The 25134-nt window shown below is 49.1% G+C and overlaps 1 protein-coding gene across 2 annotated transcripts in view; it reads left to right on the forward strand.

Annotated features, from left to right (window-relative positions):
- Positions 1-7504, forward strand: part of OLFML2B (olfactomedin like 2B) — a 40404-nt gene extending 32900 nt beyond the window's left edge. For both annotated transcript variants that reach the window (XM_007976370.3, XM_007976371.3), the window contains exons 7-8: positions 5722-5898; positions 6427-7504. In XM_007976370.3, coding sequence (XP_007974561.3) covers positions 5722-5898; positions 6427-7028 — 779 coding nt within the window. In that variant the 3' untranslated portion in view covers positions 7029-7504. The remainder of the gene's footprint in view (positions 1-5721; positions 5899-6426) is intronic.
- Positions 7505-25134: the final 17630 nt, after the last annotated feature.

The following is a 25134-nucleotide window of genomic DNA, read 5'->3' on the forward strand; positions in this document are numbered from 1 at the left end:
CAGCATCACAAACTACAGAGAAATCTTTCATGAAAGGAAGAGTCAATTGATGCAGCAAACTTCATTGTCTTATTTTAAGAAATTGCCACAGCCCCCTAGCCTTCAGCATCCACCCCTCTGATCTGTCAGTAGCCATCAGCATCGAGGCAAGACCCTCCACCAGCAAAAAGATGATGACTCACTGAAGGCTTTGATGATCACTAGTGTTTTTTAGTAATAAAGTATTTTAAAATTAAAGTATGTACATTTTTTTTAGCCATAATGCTATTACACCCTTAATAGACTGCAGTATAGTGTAAACACAACTTTTATACTCACTGGGAAACCAAAAAAGTTATGAAACTCACTTTATTGTGATATTCACGTTATTACAGTGGTCTGGAACCAAACCCACAATATCTTTGAGGTATACCTGTATTAAAAATTTAATTTACTAGCATGAATTATACCATTCATCTTTATATTGTGGAATGTCAGTTTTAAATGCAAATATAAGATCTTTCAACTTTTATGCAGAATCCACCAAAATGACTCATATCGGATTTTGTAGCTCCTACATACATATGTATTTTGTTCTTATTAGAATAGTGGAAACACTGCAGAAAACTAACTCATCTGTTTTTGTTTTACTTGATATATGAACATCTTAACAGCACTCCTTGCCTTCAGCATATTGAGTGAGGAAGGACTAAAAAGAAAAGGAACTATGAGTTGCCCTATCCCTCCCTCTTCTTCTGTATCAATTTCAGCATAAGTTGTTGTCTGATACAGGGAAATAACACAAGAAAGAATATGATAGGGTTCCTTGACCATTTGTGTTTCTTAGAACACCACTGCCTTCTTTCTGCTTTCGGAGCACGATCTGGTTCAAATGGAAAATGTGACCTCTGAGGCAACACACCTACCTTGTGCTCACTTTGAATCTCACTGAACTCAGGCATGTAGTGGGTCTACCTGCAATTCTGTGCTCATTAGGCATAGCAAACCCTATATGCAAGTGGGGGACAAGGAAGGTGACCACACACATCTTGCATTCTCCTCTGCTCACACTCAGGCTGCATTGTCAGACTTCACATAAAATACAAGTTCGAGGGTGAAAACAGATGTCCAAGACGGCGACAGCAGATCATTAAATGGAGGGCAGCCCTTCTGAGCAAGGGTGCTGTGTGATTGCACAGATCATACGCCCATAAGGCCAGCCCTGGGTTTATGGTGAATACCATAGCCCTGGCAACTGTAGTGAATACAAGCAGCTAGGTATGGGCAAGAGAAGCTGACAGCCTGAGGGCCAAATTCATCCTAAGATGTGTTTTTATGTTGGGTCTGAATGCCTTCAGGTCAGCTCTTCCAGTTCACCACAGTGTCTTCAGCACCTTTTGTCTCACACTCAGCCTGACTCATCATTTCAGTTGCTGCCTGACCCGTGTAGGCATCTGAGTCTGAGACCTCTGAATGAAGGCAGATGACAACAAGTAAGAATGGTGATGCAGGAAGGGCTGATGTGCTAGGATGAGGACTCTGGGCTGCACGTGGTGGTTGGAGATGGTGAGTCATTAAGGGTTTAAGAAGATGTGCATCTTGGAAAAGCAGCCAGGGAATACTGGGGAGAATAAGTTAGAAGTGGGCAGAGATGAGCCAGAGAGACCAACTGGAGCAATTGGAGTGATTCAGGCAAGAGGTGGTAAGGTCTGAACTATGCCATAGAGGTGGAGGATCAGGGTCAAGATGTTACTCAGTGCTGAGTTGGAGTGTGGGTGAAGGGAAAGGGGATGTCAGGGATGACCTAGGTTTCTGGCTCGGTTGGTGGAAGGCATACCATGGCTTTCTCTGGGACAGTAAATACAGGAGGAGCAAGCCGTGAACTGAAGCAAATGACTTCCATTTTCAGTCCTTTAAGTTTGAGGAGCCAGGAGGACACCCAGAAGGAAAGCGCCTTGTAGGTAGTTGGATGGATTCATGGTGCTCAGAATCAGGACCTGGGTTGAGTTGTTGGCAGGAGCTGAGTCTGCAGGAGGAATGAGGAGAGAGGAGGCTGAAGGTGGAACTCCAGAGGGTGACATTTGAAAGCAGGCAGAAGAGGAAGCACTAGCCAAAGAGCTGGAGAAGGCCAGGCAGGCAGGCGGGACCAGGAGAGAGTGGTAGTGGAAGCCAAGGGAGGAAGGAAACGCCTTCCGAGGTGGGTGGCTGGGTGTCGGCAGGAGCGGAGGGTGGCTACCTCAGTTTCCAAGCAAAAAGCAGAGGCTTGACTAGAATAAGAGGACTGGAGAGCACCCCGAGGGGCAGCAGTCGGGTTGAGGGGCTGAGAGGCATTGCTGACGAGGTTGGTCGGGGAGCAGATGCCCTAAGGACCCTACTGGGGAGGCTTGCCAAGTGAGCACCGGAGCTGAGAGCCGGGGAGGGCCGAGAAGGCTCTGGCTTGCTGATTTATTTCTTTTAGAATGCTGAGATTCGAGGAGGTTTACATGCTGAGGGGAAGGGCCCCTTCTTTTCAGACCCAGGTAACCTTTGAAACAGGGCCAGCTGCCTCCCAGGACTGTTGGTTAAATGACGGAATACATAGAAAGTGCGTAGTAAATGTCAGCGTCACCGGCATCCTTGGCAGCCCTACTCTGGGGAAACCTAAGATGCGATGCAGACTGCACTCTCCTCTCTGCAGTTCCTTTGAACTTTCTCCCATCTTTCTGTCATCCCCCTTGAAGAGTTGTCAACATGCAGTGTCTTCTCTCCAAGGCTGACGGTTTACTGCCAAGTGTGGGAGCATCTGAGCTGCCCCAGATTCTCAGAGCACAGTGATGTGTCTGGGTCTCATGGTTTACTGACCTCTCCCCTTGATCCTGTCTTCAGATGCTCTGAAATCGTTTGCATTTGTCCTGTCTGGGCTTGTCCGCAGGGCAGTAGTGTTTACTGTCTCTGAAGGCATGTGAAAATACAGCCTGAGGTTCTAGTACCAGGACAATGAAGCTGCAAGTGGGGACTCCCCTCTTCCTACAGAAATAAGGATGCCCTAACGCAAGAAGCTGACTCCATCTCTATCCATTTCCTATGCCTCCAAATTGCCACAAGCTTAGTAGCTAAAAACAGAAATGAACTCTGTAACAGTTCTGGAGGCCAGAAATTCAAAATGAGTCTTGCAGGGCTAAAATCAAGGTATCAGAAGGGCCGGTTCTTTCCAGAGGCTTGAGGAGAGAATCCGTTTCTTGCCTTTTCCAGCTTCTCGTGGCTGCCAGCATTCTTTGGCTTGTGGCCATATCACTTCAGTCTTTGCTTTTTTCATCACATTGCTTCCCCTTCTCTTGTGGTCAAATCTCCCTTTGCCTCCGTGTTATAAGGATACTTGTGACTGTATTTATTCAATAGGACCACCCAGATACTCCACTATAGTCTCCCCATCTCAGAATTTTTTTATGTAATCAGATTTGCAAAGTCCCCTTTGTTTCCTTCTGTCCCAGTCACAGGCTCCAGGGATTTGTCCCCTCCAGGGGACATTACTCAGCCTGCCACATCGTCTTCAGAGGGGACTCTCCATGCACTCTGGTGAAGGAGGCAGGGAATGCATTACAATCATTTTACTTCTGAAGAGATTAAAACTTTTTGACATTATAGTGGCAACACAGACTTCGGAGTTGGTGGCTGGGCCAAAACCAGAGCCAGGCCTCTGGCCCAAGCCTGGGGCACATCTATAGCCCAGCATTGGGGCCCTGCCACTGCAAAGCCTCGGTGTGAGACGGGACCCTGCAGGGATTTTCAGGGCTGCTGGAGCTGCACAGATGAGTCCTGGCTTTCAAGAGTCCATCTGCAATTTCTATGTTTGGTCAGAGAGGTGGCGTGGCCATGGCAATCCCCGGACAGAAAACACCTCACCTCATGTCTATCTGTGGGGCTTAGGGGCATGAGCCAGGGGTGCCTCTGGACAGGGAATTGGTGTCCTTTCTGGGCTTTGCCAGGGCAGAGGATTGCCCGGTGATGGCATGCTAGGGCTCACCTCAGTGCAGAAGGAGCGTGGCGTCCTCACTGGCAGCCAGGGCCCTGCCTAGATCCAGGCAATGAGAGGTTTTCCATCAGATCTCTGCTGCCAGGGCTCAGTCAGAGTTTTCTGTTTTATTGTCTTGAACAGATGAGCTCAGCTCTGGGGGAATGAGGCATTGACAGGGAGATTCTTTTGTTTGTCTTATGGAGACTGAATCTCTCCCCGCTCCGTCAGACCAGGACCTAATAAATGCCACAGTGAGCTGCCTAAACCCTGCCAACTGCACCCAGCTATGGGGCCTGCCTGCAAAACAGTGTTCATGCCACTTCCACCCCCAGCTGCCCTGTCAGCTGCAGGGCTTAGACTCCTTCTTCAGTCCACTTCGTGGGGAGCAGAATAGATGGAACGGATTGGAACAGTTTGGAAATGAGGGTGGCCTAGAATTTAGAGAACTCTGGAATCCAAACTGTAGGGTCTTTGTTACTTTTGCCCACGTGAGTGTCAAGGACCAATTATTCTCATCACCCATCTGTGTCGTCAGTCTTGATGGCAGGTGGGGCAGGGGTTCTGCTGGCCCCAGCTGCCAGCAGGCGGTAAGGAAGCTGTGTGAGGGTAAGATTCATGTGGCTCTCTCACTGCCCCCTTCCACTGCCCTCTTCCCACCTCCTCCATAATCCACAAGTGTGAAGACAGGAAGAGCACATGCCCTTAGTAGTCACATGTGACTTCACTATCATTCAAGGCTATGTTCAATAATAATACTGCATATGAGCATTGCAGATTGTCAACTTCATCTAGAACCCAGTATAGTTCCAGTGGCCTTTTAGGACCTCTCCTGGGCACCGGGTCCAGAGCCACTCAGAAGGATATTGCTAAGTTCCTGTCCCATCGTGGCCGGCTTGATCTCTGAAGGAGGCTTCTATACCCAGAGTCAGCTCCTTATTCAAGAACTTGGTATCTTGCCCCCCAATTCCCCAGCAGGGAGCCCTGGCATCCTGCTCCCAGTAGTGACAAGGGCATAGGCTTGGGGACAGCTCTCTAGGACAGCAGGTGGGCCTCAGGGACATGAATAGCCATTGCTCTGTTAGGGCTGGTCCCACAGCCTGGAGCGGCTCAGCAGCTGGCAGAGCTGAGTTCCTGGTTACACCCAGTAGAGTCCTCTCCTCTGGCCGTACTTCTCATGCTGCATGTTCACCCAGTGATCAGACGTTTGGGTGCCTGCAGCAAGCCAGATACTGTGTTCTGAGCACCGAGAATGTAATAAGGAAAAGCCACATTCCCGCATCCCTTGGTGCCTACACTCCAGTTGGGGGTGGGCGTGGAGGGAGGAGAGAGAAGCACAAGCATTGTGGAGACGCAGGATGACATGCTCTGTAAGAGAGCAGCATTCATGATACCCTGAGAGCTGAATGGAATAAAACAGAATAGGTCCCCAGAGGAGGGCATGTTGTCATAAAAGGACTCTGGATCTTAGGTCTTTGAAGGATAGGACTAAGAAGTCAGAACAGGAGCAAAGCATGGTGGTGTGAAGGTGGCCAAAGATGGGCACGGTGGAGGCTCAAGTGTAGGGTCAAGTGTAGGGTGGATCAGGGGAGTAGCAGGAGATGGTATGGAAAAATGTTTGGGGTCAGGTTATACAGAGCTGTTAAAGCCTGCCATGGAGTCCAGACTCTAAATAGGAGGAACAGCAAAGGTTTAAGGGGTGAGGCATCACTAGATCAGCCCCAAACCTCCATCTGCCTCTTCTCCACCAGGAAGGTGCAAGGACACTCTCTCCACAATCACGGGGCCAACCACCCAGAACACATACGGGCGGAATGAAGGGGCCTGGATGAAGGACCCCCTGGCCAAGGATGAGCGGATTTACGTAACCAACTATTACTACGGCAACACCCTGGTAGAGTTCCGGAACCTGGAGAACTTCAAACAAGGTGCGTGATAAAGATCCGACCCAGGCGGCTCCTTCCCTTCCCCACATCCTCTGTTTTTATCACAGCCGGGCCTCTTTGGGTGGTAATGGCAGTTAGGAAGGTGACCCTTTCTTCTGATGACTAAAGGACCTTTCCTTGGAGAGCGGTCCCCCTTCTCCACTCCCTCACATTCTCTGCCTCTCAGCTCTTCCCCTCCTCCCGAGCTCCTGGGACATGGAAAACCTGCAGTCCAGAAGACCGCCTCCCTTTCCCATAGCCCTTGACAATTTACGAACCACATTCATGTATATTAGCTTCCTGGATCCTTGAAAGAAAGAGGCAGATGGGAATTGTCACTTCCCTATGACAGATGAGGACGCTGAGGCACAGACAGGTTGAGTGATATGCTACAGGATGCTAGAAAGTGGCAGAGCCAAGACACAAACCTGGGTTTCCAGACCCCTGGTTGATCATCACTCACTTAATCACATGGGCTGCCCACCTTCTGCCATGCCACCCTGAAGCTTCCTGTTTTCTCCCCACCTGCAGGTCGCTGGAGCAATTCCTACAAGCTCCCGTACAGCTGGATCGGTACAGGCCACGTGGTATACAATGGCGCCTTCTACTACAATCGCGCCTTCACCCGCAACATCATCAAGTACGACCTGAAGCAGCGCTACGTGGCTGCCTGGGCCATGCTGCATGATGTGGCCTACGAGGAGGCCACCCCCTGGCGATGGCAGGGACACTCAGACGTGGACTTTGCTGTGGACGAGAATGGCCTATGGCTCATCTACCCGGCCCTGGACGACGAGGGCTTCAGCCAGGAGGTCATTGTCCTGAGCAAGCTCAATGCCGCGGACCTGAGCACACAGAAAGAGACCACATGGCGCACGGGGCTCCGGAGGAATTTCTATGGCAACTGCTTCGTCATCTGCGGGGTGCTGTACGCTGTGGACAGCTACAACCAGCGGAACGCCAACATCTCCTACGCCTTCGACACCCACACCAACACACAGATCGTCCCCAGGCTGCTGTTTGAGAATGAGTATTCCTATACAACCCAGATAGACTACAACCCCAAGGACCGCCTGCTCTATGCCTGGGACAATGGCCACCAGGTCACCTACCACGTCATCTTTGCCTACTGACACCCTTGTCCCCATAAGCAGAAGCACAGAGGGGTCACTAGCACCTTGTGTGTATGTGTGTGTGCGCACGTGTGTGTAGGTGGGTATGTGTTGTTTAAAAATATATATTATTTTGTATAATATTGCAAATGTAAAATGACAGTTTCGGTATATTTTTTTATATGGATTGTAGATCAATCCATACGTGTATGTGCTGGTCTCATCCTCCCCAGTTTATATTTTTGTGCAAGTGAACTTCTCCTTTTGACCAGTAACCACCTTCCTTCAGGCCTTCAGCCCCTCCAGCTCCAAGTCTCAGATCTTGCCCATTGAAAAGGTTTCATCTGGGTCTTGCAGGAGGCAGACAACACTAGGAGCAGAAGTGAAAGAGGCAAGAAAGAAGTGCTGTGTGGCGGGAAAAAAGTTTTAATGTATTGGAGAAGTTCTAAAAACCCAGAAAAATGCTTTTTTTTAAATAAAGAAGAAATTTAAAATCAGCCCCCAGTGCACTTTTGTTTAGCACCGATATGTCTGGCCAGGTGTTGGATCCCGCTCCCGGAAGGAGACGAGGTCTGGTGTTTCTTAGAAATGTTCTCTAACTGAACTGGGCTGCATCCCAGTTCAGTTCCTAAGAGCTCCTCCTCCCCTCCTGATAGGGACTTCCTGGTGGGGGATTTGGAATGAGCTGACCCCCATGTTCTCTTTAATTTTGTGGCATTGATCCCTTCATCTCTCTGTCACACTGGCTTCCTTGCTCTGTTCTGCTACTCCTCTCATCATTTCACCCAAGGTTGGGGAACCTGTTCATTCATTAGCCCTGCTTCTCGAGGGTCTGGTCTTAGGCACTGTTGAAAATACAAAGCTGAGTGAGTGCGACCTTGTTCCCGCACTTCCTTAAGAAGTTCTCAATCAATCCATCTCTCTCCTCCTGTCTCCTTCTCCCCATAACCCTGTCTGCCTTTTCCTGAACTAGCTCATTCAGCCAGGCTTTCCCCTACCGCCTTCCCTTCCAGGAAAGGGGCCCCTTTCTGAAATGAGTTCCTTGAGGGAAGCGCTTGAGGGATGGGGGAGAACTGCAGCCCCTCCTGGTGCAGGGCTGAACCCTGTGCAGTGCCTGCTGTCCGCAAGTGTGATTCTTCCTCCACATTACACAAAACAGGAGATAGAACATCTGAAAAAGCCTCAACAGGCATCTCCTGAGGTTATGAAGGAGGGCAGGACCCAGGGATGCTGCGGGGAGATCAGCACAGCTCTCCTGTTGCAGCTCCCCTCAGCCTCCTCCTGACCCCTCTGTAGGTGGCCTCACTTCCTGACCCCCAGTTAGAGGGTCACACCAGGGAGCACTCCCCTGTGTAGAGAACAAGATGGGGGGCCACAGGGAACAGCCCTCCAGGGAGGCCGGCTGCAGCTTGTCTGGGTGAATCAATTGGCTTTAGAGCCAAACTGCCCACTCAGGCCAGGTGAGGACACTTCTCAGGTTCCTCCCACATGCCGGAAGGAGGAAGCAGAGGCAGGGGTAACCACAGGCCTGAAGCTGGGTGGTCAGAAATGTTTTCCCTGAGCACAACATCCAGGACTTCTTCAAGCAGCTTTCTTTTGTGGGGTTAAACTTTGGAAATACCAAGACTTAAAACACCAAGATTTAAACAAAGAATGAGTTTCTCCAAAACCTGAAGAGCAGAATCATGACCAGGCTATGCTCCACCTGCTGCCGTCTAGGGTGAGACCTGAGACCTGCACCCCGACCCTTCTGGGCCTCTGCCCTCACCTGTAAAATGAGGGGGTATTTCCCAGCCCTCAGACTTGCTGGCTGAGTCTTCAGCTCTGTAACACCTTGTCAAACTTAGAGCATTTTAATTGCTTGATACTGATGGGAAATATATTTATTTTTTTCCTGTTAAAAGACTTCCCAGCAACATATTTCAAAAGTAGAAAAAAAATTCCTAACAATTTATCATTTCATTATTTTTATATTCATTGATTTATGTGTACATTTATTCATTCAGTAAATATTTATGGAGCCCTGACTAGGGATGGGAGTAAATAACACAAAGTCCTTGCCCTCATGAAGCTTATATTCTAGAGAGTGAGAGAGAAAAATAAATACATTATGTGTAATGTGACAGATGACAATAAAATAAAGCAAGCAAAGATGGGAAGGGAGGGGGTTGAAGTTTACATGAACAGGTCCGAGAAAGCCATCTGATCAGGGGATATGGAGCAGAAATGGAAGGCAGAGGAGTTGAGCGAATCTCAGACCTGGAGGCTGTGGGCAGGCAGACAGTAGGGAGCTAGAGGCCTGAAGGGGCCCCACGGGCACCCCAAGTGAGGCTGGTGGAAGCAGCTACAACCAACTGAGCACCCTGGGCAGGAACAAGGTGCATTCTGCTATCACTCGGCATCCAACACAGTTGAACACAGTTGGGTGATGGTGTGCAGGCCTTCTTCCTACCTGCCTCCTTCCCCACCGTGGAGATAGGTGTTTGATGGAGAAAACCATCTCCAGCGTCTGGGTCTTAGTCCTGGCTCTCCAACTTGTCTTTTGTGAGACCTTGGATAAGACCTCTCTAAGCCTGTCTGCCATCTGTAAAAAGGACACATCTGTCTACAAGAAGGGTAGATTCATGAAGATTCAAATAAAGCAAGGCAAGTAAAAGAGTGTAAAACATGCCATTATCACTGTCTAAAGTGAAACTCCTTAACTTGATTTCCCAAAGCAGCTCTGCCTTTGGCCTTCTCTGGTAATCTCCCGGTCCCCTGGGATATAAGCTTAGGGGCCCTCTGTTTAATCCCTGCTCCCGGGGTCTCCACAACAACTTAATTACCCAGACCTCAGGTCCTTTCCCCCGACAGAGGCACCGTGGGACACAGTGGCCTCTCATGGCCAAATCCTAGCTCTGCCCAGTCTGGCTTATGATCTTGGACAAGACATCAAACTTCTCTGAGCCTCATTTTCCTCCTCTTTAAAAAGTGAGTAATGAATCTGTTTTACAGGGCTGTTTGGGGACATAATGAAACAACATTATGAAACATGAGGCAAGTAACAGGCATTCAATACTCTTTGTTTTTTAATTGACATGTAATTATATAGCTTTTTATTATGAAAACCTTCAATCATACAAAAAAATAGAGAGGAAAGTGTAATAAACTCCACATTCCTATCACTAAGATATGACAATCATCAAAATTTTATTATATTTGCTTCATCTTTTCTTTCTTTTTTTTTTTTTTTCTTTTCTTTTTTTTTTTTTTTTTTTTTTTTTTTAAGAGACAGTGTCTCACTCTGTTGCCCAGGCTGGAGTGCAGTGGTGCAATCATAGCTCATTGTAGGCTTGAACTCCTGGGCTCAAGTCATCCTCCTGCCTCAGCCTCCTGAGTAGCTAGGACTATAGGCACGTGCCACTAAACGCAGCTAACTTTGTTATTGTTTACTTTCTGTAGCAATAGAGGCTCCCTATGTTGCCCAGGCTGGTCTTGAACTCCTGGCCTCAAGTGATCCTACTGCCTTGGCCCTTCCAGTAGCTGAGACTATAGGCATAAACCCCTGTACCCAGCCTTTCACCTTTTACAAATTTTTTTTGTGCAAATATTTTAAATTAAGGACAGCATGACATTTTACCCAAACACTTTAGTAAGTATCTCTTAAGAAAATTTTTAATATAACCTTAACCTAATGAGATTAATTATGATTCCTTAAAATCAATAGCATACAACCCAAATTTAATTTCCCCAATGTTCTCAAAAGTGTCTTGTACAGCTGGGACTTTAAACCAGGATCAATCAGTATCCACACATTGAATTATGTTTTTGTATCTGAAATCTCCCTCTATCTCCTCTCCCTTCCTCTCCCCTCCTCTCCTGTAAACTTTTCATTTTGCAATAATTTTAAATTTACAGAAAAGTTGCAAAGTTGGAAAGAGAGTTCCTGCACACCCTTCAAGTAGTTCCCCCTAATACTAACATCTTGCATAATCATGGTATTTGTCAAAGCTCAAGAAACCCATATTTGTGAATTACCGTCAGCTCCAGTTAAGCCTCTTTTCATCTAGAATGGTTCTCCCTGCCCAACCTCTTTCTTTCACGTCACTGATTTGCTGATGAAACTGTGTTGGGTTTTTGGTGACACATCACTTTCTGGATTTATCTGATTACTTCCTTCAGGTGTCACTTAACTTATTCCTCTGTCATGGTCTGAATGTTTGTTCCCCCCACCCCTAAATTCTTATTTTGAAACTTACTCCCCAGTGTGATGTTGTTGGTAGGATTAGGCCAAGTGGGCAGAGCCCTCATGATGGGATTAAAAGAAGCTCCAAGGGCTGGACGTAGTGGCTCACGTCTGTAATCCCAACACTTTGGGAGGCCAAGGCAGGTGGATCACCTGAGGTCAGGAGTTCAAGACTAGCCTAGCCAGCATGGTGAAACTCCATCTCTACTAAAAATACAAAAATTAGCCAGGTGTGATCATGGGCACCTGCAATCCTAGCTACTTGGGAGGCTGAGGCAGGAGAACCGCTTGAACCCAAGAGGTGGAGGTTGCAGAGTGCTGAGATCGTACCACTGCACCCCAGCCTGGGCAACAAGCGCAAAACTCTGTCTCAAAAGAAAAAAAAAAAAAAAAAAAAAAGAAGAAGCTCCAAGGAGGCCTCTTGCCCCTTTGGCCATGTGAGGGCGCAGCAGCAAGGAATCACGTAGGAAGCAGAGGTGCCCTCACGGGACAGTAAACCTGCTGGTGCCTTGATCCTGGAATTCCCAGCCTCCAGAACTGTAAGCTATAAGTTGCTGTTGTTTATAAATTACCCAGTCTAGGGTATTTTTGTTATAGTGATACAGACAGGAGACAGGGAAATACTGGGTAGAAGGGGGCAGTTCCCCAGCAAAGGCCCCACCCTCAAGCCTGAAGACCCACAGCCCTAAATGAGGACAGACATTTCTGTTTTTGAGCCCAAAACGTTGCCTTTTGGCCCCCCACGCCCGCCCCCCGCATCCTGCCCCCATATAAACCCAACACCTTAGCGGGAACACACAAGCAGCTTGGCCATTCCCCAGCAGGGGACATTGGGACTAGCAGAGCAGCAATGGCGGACCAATGCGGCAGAGAAAGACAGAAGAGGAGGGACGCCTGGACGCCGAGGGGAGTTCATCCGGGGGCGGTCGGAGAAGAGTCCAGCCACTGGGCAGCCCGACTCCAGGGGAAGACCACCTTCCCACTACATCCCCGACTTCTGGCTCCCCATCCATCTCCCGGAGAGCCACCTCCATCACTCAATAAAACCCTGCACTCATCCTTCGAGTCTGCGTGTGATCCGATTCTTTCAGGACACTGGGCAACAGCTGGGGATACAGAAGGCAGAGGGTCCATTGAGCTGATTAACACACAAGCCGTCTGCAGACAGCAAATCTGAAAGAGCCTTGTGACACACGTCTACTTGGGCTTTGGGAGTCGCAGACACCCGCCCCTAGAAGCTGCTGTGGAACCAGAGCCCAAAACCCGATGCGCCGGCTTCTGCACGTGTCTCTAGGGGTTTGAGCGGTGGGGCGACTGAGCAGGCGAACCATACGCCTGTCTCGCTTGCTGCGAGGGGAATTAAGGAGCTCTCCCTTTTCAGTAGCAGTCTGAAAGTCCTAAGACATCCTCTTTCCAGCTTTTGCCTTAAAGTGGAGGTTAGATCTAAAAGCTTGATTAGATTTAGGAGAGACTTTTTTGACAAAAGACTTCATGGTGACGCTGTGAACTTGGTGCTTCCTATTTTCCATATTTGTCCTACTCTTTTCAGTGCCTTTTGTCAGCCTCACCACCCTAGGATGATGCATTGCAAACACCCCATACATGTTCTGCCTGCCTTCTTGGTCCCCTCCCACCCCCACACATCTGTAGTTCCCATGCTGACAGATGAATCTTGCTTTGGTCCTGTCCCTGTAACCACTGTCAGGTTAAACAAGAGCGCCTCCTGGGCAGTAGTCCTCAAGCAGGTTTGGTTTTTCCCTGTCAATATCCCCATGAATTTATTTGGTGGGCTTAGTTCTTTTCCTACTCCTGGATGAAAACTTGGCCAGACACCTTGATTTCTCTGGCAACTCTCAGGTAATAAAAAGTCCTGTGGTCACTTTAAATTAAAACAAGAACAACACAGATTCCGCTGGGTAATTGAAACAGCCAGTCCATTTTAATCATCAGAATGTTGAACTTGACTTCAGGTTGCTGCTCCCAGCGTTGTCCTTGCTGAGGCCACTGGTGAGGGGTTATCCACTTCCCCCATGGCTAACTTTGGTGTCTGCCCTTTCAGAATTGAGCAGAAGAAAGAGGGGAGGACAAAGAGGGCAGGAAAGGTGTTACTCTGCTGGTAAAGTCATAGGGTCTAGCACTCCTGAGAGGTGCTTAAAGTCTCCTGAGGACTTTTGTGGGTTCTTTGAAGAACTCCCCCTTTTTGCTAGGGATGCCTTGTCACTTTCTCTTCACATGGACTAAAGCTTCTCTGTTCTGGCTGGTTGTCCTCCCGTTCTCCAGCCCTTAGAAACCTAGGGATACCTCTGGCTGATTCTACTGGTATCTCTGCCCCTCTAAATGGTCCACTTGGATAGGACTTAAGATGACCCCATACATGGCCACATCTAGTGCATAGAAAATTCCCATACATTATGTATACTGATAAAGCTGGAGTCCAGGTTGGTCCTCTGTTAAGTCATCTTTGCTGAAGAGTAGCTAGCCAGCCCACCTTCTCTCATTAGGTCTCCCAAATAGGAGTGCATCACTGGTCCACTGTTACCCACAAACTGCAAAGAACGTGGACTGAGTGCCCCAAGAAGTCCACTTAAAACTCTCTTCCCTTAGCCTTACGATAAGGGGCAGGCACATCCCACCCCAGGGTGGAAGGGGTGTGATTTCACAAAGCTCTCTCCAGAGGAATCCTCTTCTAACATCCTCTTTTAAAAAGTTTCCAACTCAATTCTTTTACATTCTTAATGTGGTTGAAGAGTTTTAAAGTCTCTAATCGGTTTCTGGACACCTTCTTGGTGAATGTTGCCTGCGGTCTGGCCCATCCTTTGGAATGTGAGATCTGGCATCTCCTGAGGCCTTGGCTGAAAACTCCCACTCTTACACCCCATAATGCTTTGGCAGTTCCCTCCTCCTAGGATGCCTTCTCAGTCACCCTGCCCTTCTTGACACCTTAGACTGTCCTCAAGGTCCAGCTCCAGTAAAGTCTTGTCCGATTCCCTAGCTGGAGCAACAGTAGCCCTTACTACCATGCATGGCACCAACTACATGTGTCTTTTTTTGCATGTATTTGTGAACAAATCTAATCAGTTCAGTGAAGTTTCTCTCTCTGGAAAAGCGGAGGCTGTTCCTTATTCACCTGGGACTCTCTGCAGCACTTAGCAGAGAGCCTGACTCACAATACCTGCTCATTAGGGATCTGTTAAATGAATAAATGAATGAACAAGGACTTCATTTTGGCCATACAAAATTCAAGGTCACATCAGTGCCTTCCCAAACAGGAACCTGACCAAAGTCGCAGGCCCTCCTGCGGTCTGTATTTGGGGAGCCATTCTCAAACAGTGCTTTTCTCAAGGGTACCTCCCCACAGACTTGTAGTGCAATGCCCACAGACCAGGTGGATCTGGTTCCTGGAACTCAGGAAGTTGAAGCTTGAGAAGTACAGGCCATTCTTAAGATAGAACCACTGCAGAGGCCAACAGTCTCCACGCCATGGTCATCTGTGAGCCCAGGACATGTTCTGTTCGTCTTGTATCGCCAAGGTCTCAGTGAGGATAATGGGCTGTTTCCCCACTTGAAAGCAAGAGACACAGAATTATGCCCAGTTTCTCAACCCGTTATACAATTAACAGGAAATATGACCACTTGGGGTTTTTACTGAGCACAGACGAGCAATATTCAGTGTCTGAGGCCTTGATCCTGGGTGGGTTGGTGGGTGACCTCAGCCCTCCTGACCAGGGAGCTTTGTGTGGCTGCCCATGAACCCTCAATAGCCGGGTCATCTCCCGCCCCCCTCCATCAACACTTGACTTTCTCAGTCTGTCCCCAACTGCCATGAAATCACAAATGGGCACCAAGAAAAGGTCTTGGACTATGACTTTCCAAGAAGACAACACAGAAGGAACATTTGCTTTTTGAGAGCATTCTAATATTCCTTATGAACTTATTAGCATCATACCTTTAGAAGTCCTTGGTTGTAAGCAATAGAAATAGAGTTTTTCTAGCTTAGGCAAAGAGGAATTTATTAGAAGGATACTTGGAAGTTCACAGACTCAAAGAAAAACCTGGAAAATCAGGCCATGGGAAGGCAAAGAACCGGGCTGGCTCTGGGCAGCAGGACATTCTCTTTGAAGATACCTTCATAGGAGCTTCTGTTTCAGCCATGCATAGCCCCCAGTTGTCTCCATTCAAGACACAAATTTTTAGGAGAGAGTCTGGTTGGTGAGCTTGTGTCCAAAGACCACCTTGTCACCAGGTTGGATTCTGTGGTTGACAGCTCCGCCCTAATCACACTAAGTCGGGAAGGGCCAGTTCCCCCAGTGAAGGGCTGCTGAGCAGACAGAAACAAACAAAAACCAAAAAACAAAACCAGATGTCCACTAAAAATATTTCCACTAATATATTTGAAATATGATTCAATTTTCCAAAGTTCAGTTTATATACAACTCTTTGTTTAACTGAATTTCTCTTTTCCTCCTACCTGCTGGAAAGTTTAAGGTTCATAGCAAGCATGTAGGATGTCGATGGTGTCCATGTTGCCTTTGCCTCTCCCCTGGTTCTATTTTATGTCTTTTGTTTTGTTTTGTTTTTTTAATGTTCCTTTATCTCTAGTTTGCTGCCTTGGTGTATGCTGTGACTTTTCTTTTTTTTTTTTTCTGGAATAAGGCAGAATGTAAATGAGCAGATTATCTGTGACTATTCAGAAATGCCTTATGGTGTAAAGCAAGGTTTGTCTGTGCTGCGAGTTTTCCCACTGGAAGGGCTTGTAGTCTGAAAGCCAACAGTGACAAAGATGTCGTCGTGGCACGGAATCCCTGGAGTTCTCTACTTTTAAAGCTTTCCCAGAGTGATTAGATGCAGACAAGTTGCATCAAACTTTTACTGCATAGTATTCCTATGGTTAGGGGAATGCAATTTGACCCATGGTAAGACAAGCCATTTGAGAGAGAGAGAGAGAATGAACAAGAACAAAGGGAGGTTGGCTGAGGAAGCCTGGGGCTGGGCCCTGCTCTGGGGTTATTTTCCATGTGACCTCAGCTGAGCTCTCTTTCTGGAGGATCCTGCCTGGTTCTGGAGCACCGAGGAAAATTCGGCAGTGCCTCAGGGAGTTAAAGTGCGGCCAACAGCAGCAGGTGCCAGGAAAGGGCTGGAAAACGCTGGTGAACTTCCCAGAGTCACACAGCAACTTCAGTTATGGTTTGGAGAGGAAAGTCTGGGGTTGGAAAGGAAAGTCTGGGGTTGGAGAGAAAAGCGGGAGGTCTGCCAGCTGCCCTCAGAAGAACCCCAGCTCCACCCACCAACCTCTGTGATAAGCTGGCTTTCCCCGCCTGAGCCCAGAGGCTAGGAGAGGCCCAAGGGCTGTGTGCTTATCAAGGATGTCTTGGTTGTGGAGATCGGAAACCCACTCAGCCTGGTTCAAAGAGAAGCTAGCTGTAAGACTGCCCCAGGCAGTCCCACAGATACTCAGTGAGGCTTCACGCTCCTCTCAGGGACCGGGACAGGAAATTCAGGAACCCTGTCAGTCCTCCCAAAGTGTTCAGGGTCCTCAAAGCACTCTCTCACTCCTGCTTAGCAGCAGCACAAGGAGCCTCCCCAAGCTGCCCCAGCTCAAGCATCCACGAGTCACTGTCCCCCTCAGACTCCCTGAGGGGCTCAGCTCATCTGTCCATGCTGAGCATGTGGACTGACCATATCCACCCCTCATCCAGCCAGCTGTGTAGGAGGAACAGGCCGTGTAGACCCCTAGGCTCATAGGAGGGCTCAATACATGTGGATCCCATTGGGAAGTGTCAACACTGGTTCTTCCTCTAGTTGAAGGGCCACTGAGAGGACCCACAAGAGCTTCAGGGTCCAGATGGACTCCTGTCGAGAGCACGGTGGGAGGGATTCCTGCACCCCAGGGCCACTGGGCTCAAGGACTCTGAGGACACGAGGTGTGTTTTGGTCACTGAAGAAGAGCAATGCTCTATGACTTCCAAAGAAACAGACTCACTTTGCGGGCTGACACCCACGTAGCTCCTCCTAGGGACCTCCTCCAGCATGACTCTCTTGAGACAGAGCTAACCAAGTTCAAGGAACCATGTGAGCCCTCAGAGGGTTATTCGACACTGATTTCACATCGAAGTGGTACTTGAACGCAGAAAGTTGTCTACCCACCAGCTTTACTCCCACCGGGGCCCAAGAGGCCTTTGCCAGGAGGCTGCACTGGCTCCTGTGTCTTCCCTGCCTGTGCTCAAGCTGTTCTCACCCCTGCCATGACTGGACAGGCATCCTTTCCCAGTCACCACCTGATTGACCTCTCCCCCTCCCTTAGGCCTTAACCAAAGCCCACCTCCCGCAGGAAGGCCCCAGTCCCATCCTCTCCTCCCCCTTCTTGTCCCTTGGGCCTCCGCACCTGTGTCTTAGCCTGCTTGACATCTGGCCACCTCCCAGCTACTCACGCCTGTGTGTGCTTTCCTCCCTAGCCTGGTTGCTGGAGGACATCTCTGTGCCCTGTCACAGCACGGCCAGGAGAGCAGAGGGGCTAAGGGCTGATGTGGACTGCCACCAGAGAGCTCCAGTTCTGGTCACACAGAAGGACTTCTGACCCTTCAATAGCCCCTGGAACCCACCAGGGCCCAGTGGCCCCTAGGTCACCCTGCCCCTCTCTTCCAGCAGTGGAGTTCCCCTCCACCCCCGAAAGACCCTGGCCCTGCGCTGACTCCCTCACCTCACAATGGCCACTTCTGTTATGAAGCGGCCATACCCTGCTGTGGCGCATTTTCAGAACAGAAAGGGCCTTCACTGGTACGCCCTTGGGGTTACGGCATTCCTGCAGAACGCACTGGCCTATTCTCCGCAGCTCTGCAGGAGACAGGACCCTGGATACCCAGGGTGAGCCCCACCCTAACTTCTCTCCTCTCTCTTGAAAGAGAAGGGCCAGTAGCTGGTGCTGACCCCAGGCTCTGTCGCCTTTCTCACTCTGAGGAAGCCAGTCCACATTTTGTTCCTCTGTGAGGCCATGCCATTGGTCAGGATGGACATGAAGCAGTGCAGGGAGAAGGGAGTTCAGTCAGGCAGTGAGGAGCGGAGGCCCCAGGCCGCTCTTCCGCAGGAAACTGCTGTCTGGAGGCATGCAAGGTGGCTCTCTGCTGTGGGGCACAAAGCATTGTCCTGCGAATCCCCAGAGCACCTGAAACCTAGCTGGCAGGACAGCCTGGGGAGATGACAGTCAGGGAGAGAGGACAGTCTGGGGGGAGAGGACAGTCTGAGGGACAGGACAGTCTGAGGGAGAGGACAGTCCAGGGGAAGAGGACAGTCAAGGAGGAGAGGACAGGATAGTCTGAGGGAGAGGACAGTCTGAGGGAGAGGACAGTCTTGGGGGAGAGGACAGTCCAGTGTAGGAGGACAGTCCAGGGGGAGAGGAAAGTTCATGGGGAGAGGACAGTCTCGGGAGAGGACAGTCTGAGGGACAAGCCCTCTCCCCAACAGGGAAGAAGACAGTCCGGGCGAAGAGGACAGTCTGGAAGGAGAGGACAGGACAGTCTGAGGGAGAGGACAGCCCAATGTAGGAGGACAGTGCAGGGGGAGAGGACAGTCTGAAGGAGAGGACAGTCTGAAGGAGAGGACACTCTGGGGTAAGAGGACAATCTGAGGGAGAGGACAGTCCTTGGGGAGAGGACAGTTCAGGGGAAAGGACAGTTTGGGACAGTTTGGGGAGGGAGGGTAGTCATGGGAGGAGGACAGTCCAGGGGGAGAGGGCAGTCCAGGGGAGGGGACAGGACAGTCTGAGGGAGAGGACATTCTGCGTGGGAGGGCAGTCGTGGGGGGAGAGGGCAGTCGTGGGGGGAGAGGGCGGTTGTGGGGGAAGAGGACAGTCCTGGGGAGAGGACAGCCTCAGCCCAGGTGTCGAGGGGCCTGCCATGCTGCAGAAGAGTGAAACTGGCTGGTAGATACACTCAGCACCGTGAAGCACTTGATGTTGACGTTAGCTTTGAGTAAGTCCAAAAGGTTCACCTATCTTGACGCTGTCAGGAAAACAGTTCCGCTGGTGGGGAGCACTGATCGCAGGCTGGGCTGGTGAGGGTCTTCATACCTGCTGCACCCTTTGCTGTCCCACTAGCGAAGATGGGACCTGCCTGCCCACTCCCAGGGCACACTGAGAAGCAGAGGGGCCATATCACGGGCTGGTATTTTGACTTTGCTGATGGTTTGTCATAGCAGGTGGGTTATAATCACACCCCCTTGTGAGCCGTCTCCTGATTTTGTACAAAGTTGGAGTCAAATCTTTCCTCTAGGAATTTAAGAACCTGTATAATTTTTCTTGGTTTGGTCTTCAAAGCTTTTTTTCTTTTTTTCCTCTGTGACTCAATATTTGGATGTCTCTCCCTGAGAGAAGCCATCAGAGTGAGATCTAAGATTCAGGCTGGTGCCAGCCTTAGAGAGGGGGTAGCCGCCTCCACCCCAACAGTCACAGAGCCAGAGGCCTGCAACCACAACTCACCTACCTGTCCCTGGGGCACTGCCCCTCAGCTGCCATGGCAGCACAAGCCCAACAGGGAGATTTCAAAGAGGGAGGGTCTGGCTTTCCAGCCACAGACCCAGAGCTCCTTTCTCTAGGAACTCTGAAAAGTGTGGAGGGGAGAGAACCTTCAGGACGCAAGGGAATGAACACATAGGCAAACTGCAGTGTCTTTTCCCTTGCCTGAGGGCTGCTATAAGAAGGGGTGCACTCCGCCTCCCACTGGCCCAAGAGCCTGAAGTGGGGTGGCTTTGGCTGGCCCGCTGTTTGTGTGCTATTCTCTCCCTCCTGATTTACCGTTTCTTCTGTTGCTTCAGGCTTCTTCTGGGTCAGCAGTTATCCTCTTCCCCCATTCCTCACCCAACCCAAACCTTCTCTCCTTTCCTTTGCAGTTCTTTTCACGTCTTTCTGTTTCTGTTTTTGTTTTTCCAGTTCCCTGAAGTCTGGGAGCAGACTCTCCCTCTCGTTCTCTCTGCGCCAGGGCCTCCCCCCACCACTCCTCTCCTCTCTCTCTCTTCTCCTTCTCCCCCTCTGTCCCTCTTCTCCCGGCTCCCTCTCCTTCCAAGAATATGCCATTTCCCAAAAAGTTCCATTTTCACAGCCATGGTTATTTTCATGCATTTCCCCACTCTAACATCGCAGAGGAATGTCTGACATCATCTCCACAAGTGAATCCAGCACTTTCCAGCCCCCACCCCTACCTCTCTCCCCTCCTTTCTTTCCCAGCTGTTTGCTAGGTTTGGACTTTCATTATCTAAACGCATTTTCTTTTTCTTGTTCCAGGGACCCTACTCCACCCTCAACCTCTAGGATGATGTCGCTCCATAAACATCAGAACTAGGCCTCGAAAGACAGCGTTCATTGGTTCCCGAGCTTTTCTGCACATTAGAATCACCTGGGGAAATGTTCACACTCCTATGCCCAGGTCACACCCTGTACCAATTCAGTGAGAACGTCGGGGTGGGAGCCAGGCACCAGTATTTCTTAAAGGTCCCCAGGTGGTTTCAAAGTGTAGCAAAGTTTGAGAACCACCAAGCTAGGACTGAAGTGAAGGGGGTTCCAGCCTTTAGCCAACTCTGCCATGGACCCTGGGGCACACACCTTGTCTTCAGAGCTGTGAAGGAGGGGCCAGGAGCATTCTCTCTGGGGTGCCCCTGCCCAGCGCTGGGGGTTCTCCCAGCCACCCAGTGAAGACCTGCTCCAGGTCCCACAGCAAAGGGTGCTGGTTCAAAGCACGGGCTCCCAGGAGTTCAGTGCCCAGGAGAGCCGTGGACTTGTGGGGGAGCAAGCAGCCGGTTCTGCCTCTCGTCCTGGATGTAGCCCCCGAGCCTGGATGGTGGCTGACTCGACTGAGTGCATGCATCTGATTCCTTAATCAATTCTTTTTTTCTTTTTCTTTTTGCATAGGGTGCAGTAGCTAGTGCAGTGTGACAAATACCAGTCTATCATGCACATTCCTGGAAGGACAGTGTATATTTGTGGCTTTCTAAATGCTCAATAATTCAATGAAATCCTGATTTAGCCTAAAATGCCCAAACCACCATGTCCCAAGCACACTATATCCACAGGCCTGATTCAGGCCCTTCAGCTGGGAGTGCAGCTACCCAGGGCAGCAGCAGCAGCAGGAATGGAGGCTGTGGATACTGAAGATGTAACTCCTGTGGACTTCCAAAAAGGCAGCACACACACACAATTTTTTTTTTCTTTTAACGGAGACAGAGTCTAGCTAGCTCTGTCGCACAGGCTGGAGTGCAGTGGCATGATCTCGGCTCACTGAAACCTCTGCCTCCCAGGCTCACGCAATTCTCCTGCCTCAGCCTCCCAAGTAGTGGGAATTACAGGTGCGCACCACCAAGCCCGGCTAATTTTTGTATTTTAGTAGAGACGGGGTTTCACCATGTTGGCCAGGCTGGTCTCGAACTCCTGACTTCAGGTGATCCTGATATTCCCACCCACCCCAACAATAGCAGCCGGGGGAAGATTCCTCTCTGGCCGGAGTCTGGATCTTCCCATCCTCCAGCCTTGCTGACAGGGAACTACACGGGTGTTTCTCAGGCCCCTCTCAGAGTCCTCTGGGGGGCTTGCTGAAACACAGGGTACTAGGCCCAGCCTCGGAGTCTGACTCAATGGGTCTGGGATGGGGCCAGGAAAGTTGCATTTCTAACAAGTTTTGAGGTGCTGCTGCAGTCTCAGGGCCCCACTTGCAGACTTGCCGGTTTACATCCTCTTTCCAGGCCCATTTCTAATATGCCACAGACTGAAGTCAGAGGAAAAAGCAATAGGATGAAATGAAAAGGGGAAGAGGAAAACTAATGATGCCTTGTCTTTTAAGGGAAGGCAGGGATCTCTGCTGTTTCCCTTGCAGTCCTGCCTCAGCATTGGGCATCGCACATCCTGCAACTTCTGTGCCCTGTGAATATGCGCATAGGGTGCGGTAGCTAGTGCAATGTGACAAATACCAGTCTATCATACACACTCCTGAAAGGACAGTGTATATTTGTGGCTTTCTAAATGCTCAATAATTCAACGAAATCCTGATTTAGCCTAAAATGCCCAAACCACCATGTCCCAAGCACACTATATCCACAGCACTACTGGAGAAAAAAATCAAATTCAAGACATAAGTAGGGTTCCTGCTCTTCTGGAGCTCACTGTCCCACAGGGATGATAAATGTTTAACCGGTAATTGCAAAGGCGATGAGAGTTAGGAAAGGAGAAGTATGAGATGCTGCTATGGCGACAAAAACAGTCTTTCTATGAGTGGCCTTTTCCTTCTTTGGACTGTTCGTACCCTGCTGACTTGTGCCGGATGATAAATCCTGGGAAGACGGAATCAGCCCCAACCGTGCTGTTACTTGCAATGTGCTTCTAGTTGTGCTTCCTTAAGTGGTGACCTGTAGAGCCATTTAAAACAAGAGATTAAGTGTTTCAGCATCTTTCCTGCTCATATTGTCTAAATTAAGATGAATTTCCAGCTCCCCCAAGCTGGCGATTTGATGGAAACAGCCTAGCTGGATATGTGGCTTTCTAAATGTTGAATTGTAATTGTTGCTGTAATTCTGTCTTCCTAAAGGCTGCCAGGCTGAAAGGGGCAATGTGTTGATCTGATGTGAACGAGTGGCTTAGCAGAAGAGAATTCCAGCAGCACCAGGAAACCAGAGACAATATGGCGAAATGGATTGTTTGATGTCCTGGGGCCAGCAGCCAAGTGAGTGGGTGAGATCTTGGCTCATGACAAATATGCTGGCCATGAACTTCCCACCCCCAAACTCTCCTGAGAGCAGCTTGTGTCCAACTGAACTTTCTTTTTCAGGCTGACCAGAAATCTTACCCTCGCCTGGAAATGGTCTTTACTCTTCTGTGGGGACAGAAGGGTGACCACCGAGTCCCATGGAAGAGACATCACTCATGTCTCTAGACATGTGAAGGACATGTCAAGGATGTTGTCTAGTTCATCATCTACATGGTTTCCCACAGCTCCATGATAGATGTCGGAACTTCACACAACACTTAGAACTGGTGGCAAAGGTTTAAATTCCAGGGCCATTGCCTCTAGCCCACTATGAAGAAATGCAGCCCAAGAATCGAAGCTCCATGAGGTGCTCAGGCAATGGAGATAACCTCGGAGGCTTCAGAAGTCAAGCAGGACACCTAGGGAAGGAGCATCTGAGATGGCTTTTGAGGCTGTCAGTTCTTCCTTTGTACCCAGTTGATGTTTGCAGAAATATGGACCATACCGTAAAGAATTGGCAACAGTATTTTCTGTTAGCCTGGCAAGGTCCCCCTTCTAAATGGATACAGCTTTTAGGACTGACACTGCTGCACTTAATCTTACAAGATGATCCATTTATTAATATGGTGTGTTGTATTTATTTTAAAGATATGTCCTTCACTTCTGAAACAAACCATTTCAATTTTGAGTCTGCAGATTAGTGATCTCTTACATAAGCATCTCTATTTCATAGTCCAGCATCCACATCAGCAGTTACATCTGCAACGGAAACTTTCTATAGAAGTAGAACTTGTAATCACAAGGCAGACGGTGGATACATCCTGGGATGGAGCTGGATGCCACACTTGGGTGGGCTCTTGGGTATGAGTAGAGTAGAGAGTTGGGAGAGCCTAGGATCTTCAATTATGGAGGAACCAGCTTGTATCCACTCCACTGGGTAACTCATCCAAGATGGAGACAAGGACTGAGGTCTAGAAGAATTGATGCAGCAGCCCAGCATGGGCTATGCATGCAGCCAGCATTGAGTTATGCCTTCTGAGTCACTCACAGAAAACCCTTGGGTACTGCTGGACCTTGCCTCTTAGCGACTCTCCCTCTTTCCTGAACATGCCTCAACACCCTGGTTGCCCGTGTTGTGTGGCTTGATTTCTTCCTCGCTCATTTGTCTCTTTATGACTTCAAAGGATGAACCACAATGTAGCATAGTAGAAAGAATGTGGCTTTAAAATCATGACAGACTTAATTTCAAATCTCAACTCTGCTATGTATTAGTTGTGAGATCCTGGGCAAGTTATTTAATCTCTTGTGACTATTTCTTCATCTGTAATTCACAGACATGGGTATTAATATTATTATGTCGATGATGAAGGCTTGCTGCAAAGCTCAAATGAGCTAATGCTTGTAAAGTCTTAGCATGATGCCTGGAAGGTTAAGTCTTCAATAAGCATCAGCTCCTACTATGAACTGAACCAAGAGCAGGGTTCTCTTTAGGCATTTGTACAGATCACGCTGAATGAATGTGATGGAGTGAAATATGCTATAGGTTTCCTATGGTGAGCAAAACATTGGAAGGGATTTAAATCTCTACCAAAATTGGACCAGTTGGGTAAATTACAGGGTAAATGCTAAAGAAACCCTCTATTTGTGATACCCTGTATTATATAAACCAAATGTCATTTGTGGTTACCCTTTGAGATTCAAAAATTGACTTGAACCATATCCCACATAGAGTGAGAAGTCCCAGGGGGACAATGCCATAAAGATTGAGGGTGGGGGGTGGGGGTTGAAGCAGTTTTTATTGCCCTGTTTCACCTGACATCCACTGACACTTCAGTGTATGAATTATCTTGCTGTGCTGTCTTTTTCTTCACTAGTTATACCACATTGAGTCCCACCCTCAGTCTCTCACTCCCAAGGCAACATTGATACAAAACTGTGTATCTGCTTTTACTGAAGAGCTGGGGCAATGAAGAGGATTTGCATTTCAGCATCACAGTTTGTAAAAGTCCTTTGCCCTCCGGCCACCAGGGGGTCTTTTCAGGACACTCCCCTCAGGGTCTTTAGTCTCCAGCCCTATTGCTTGGTCCCATTCCTTTTTTCTGCTGTCAACTCTCTACTCTCCAATCTCTGCTAACTTACTCTGCAGAAGAGGTGATTTGAGGTTGGTCTCCTTCTAGATGGC

The sequence above is a fragment of the Chlorocebus sabaeus genome, chromosome 20 (assembly GCF_047675955.1).
Source record: "Chlorocebus sabaeus isolate Y175 chromosome 20, mChlSab1.0.hap1, whole genome shotgun sequence".
In the NCBI taxonomy this organism is placed as follows: domain Eukaryota; kingdom Metazoa; phylum Chordata; class Mammalia; order Primates; family Cercopithecidae; genus Chlorocebus; species Chlorocebus sabaeus.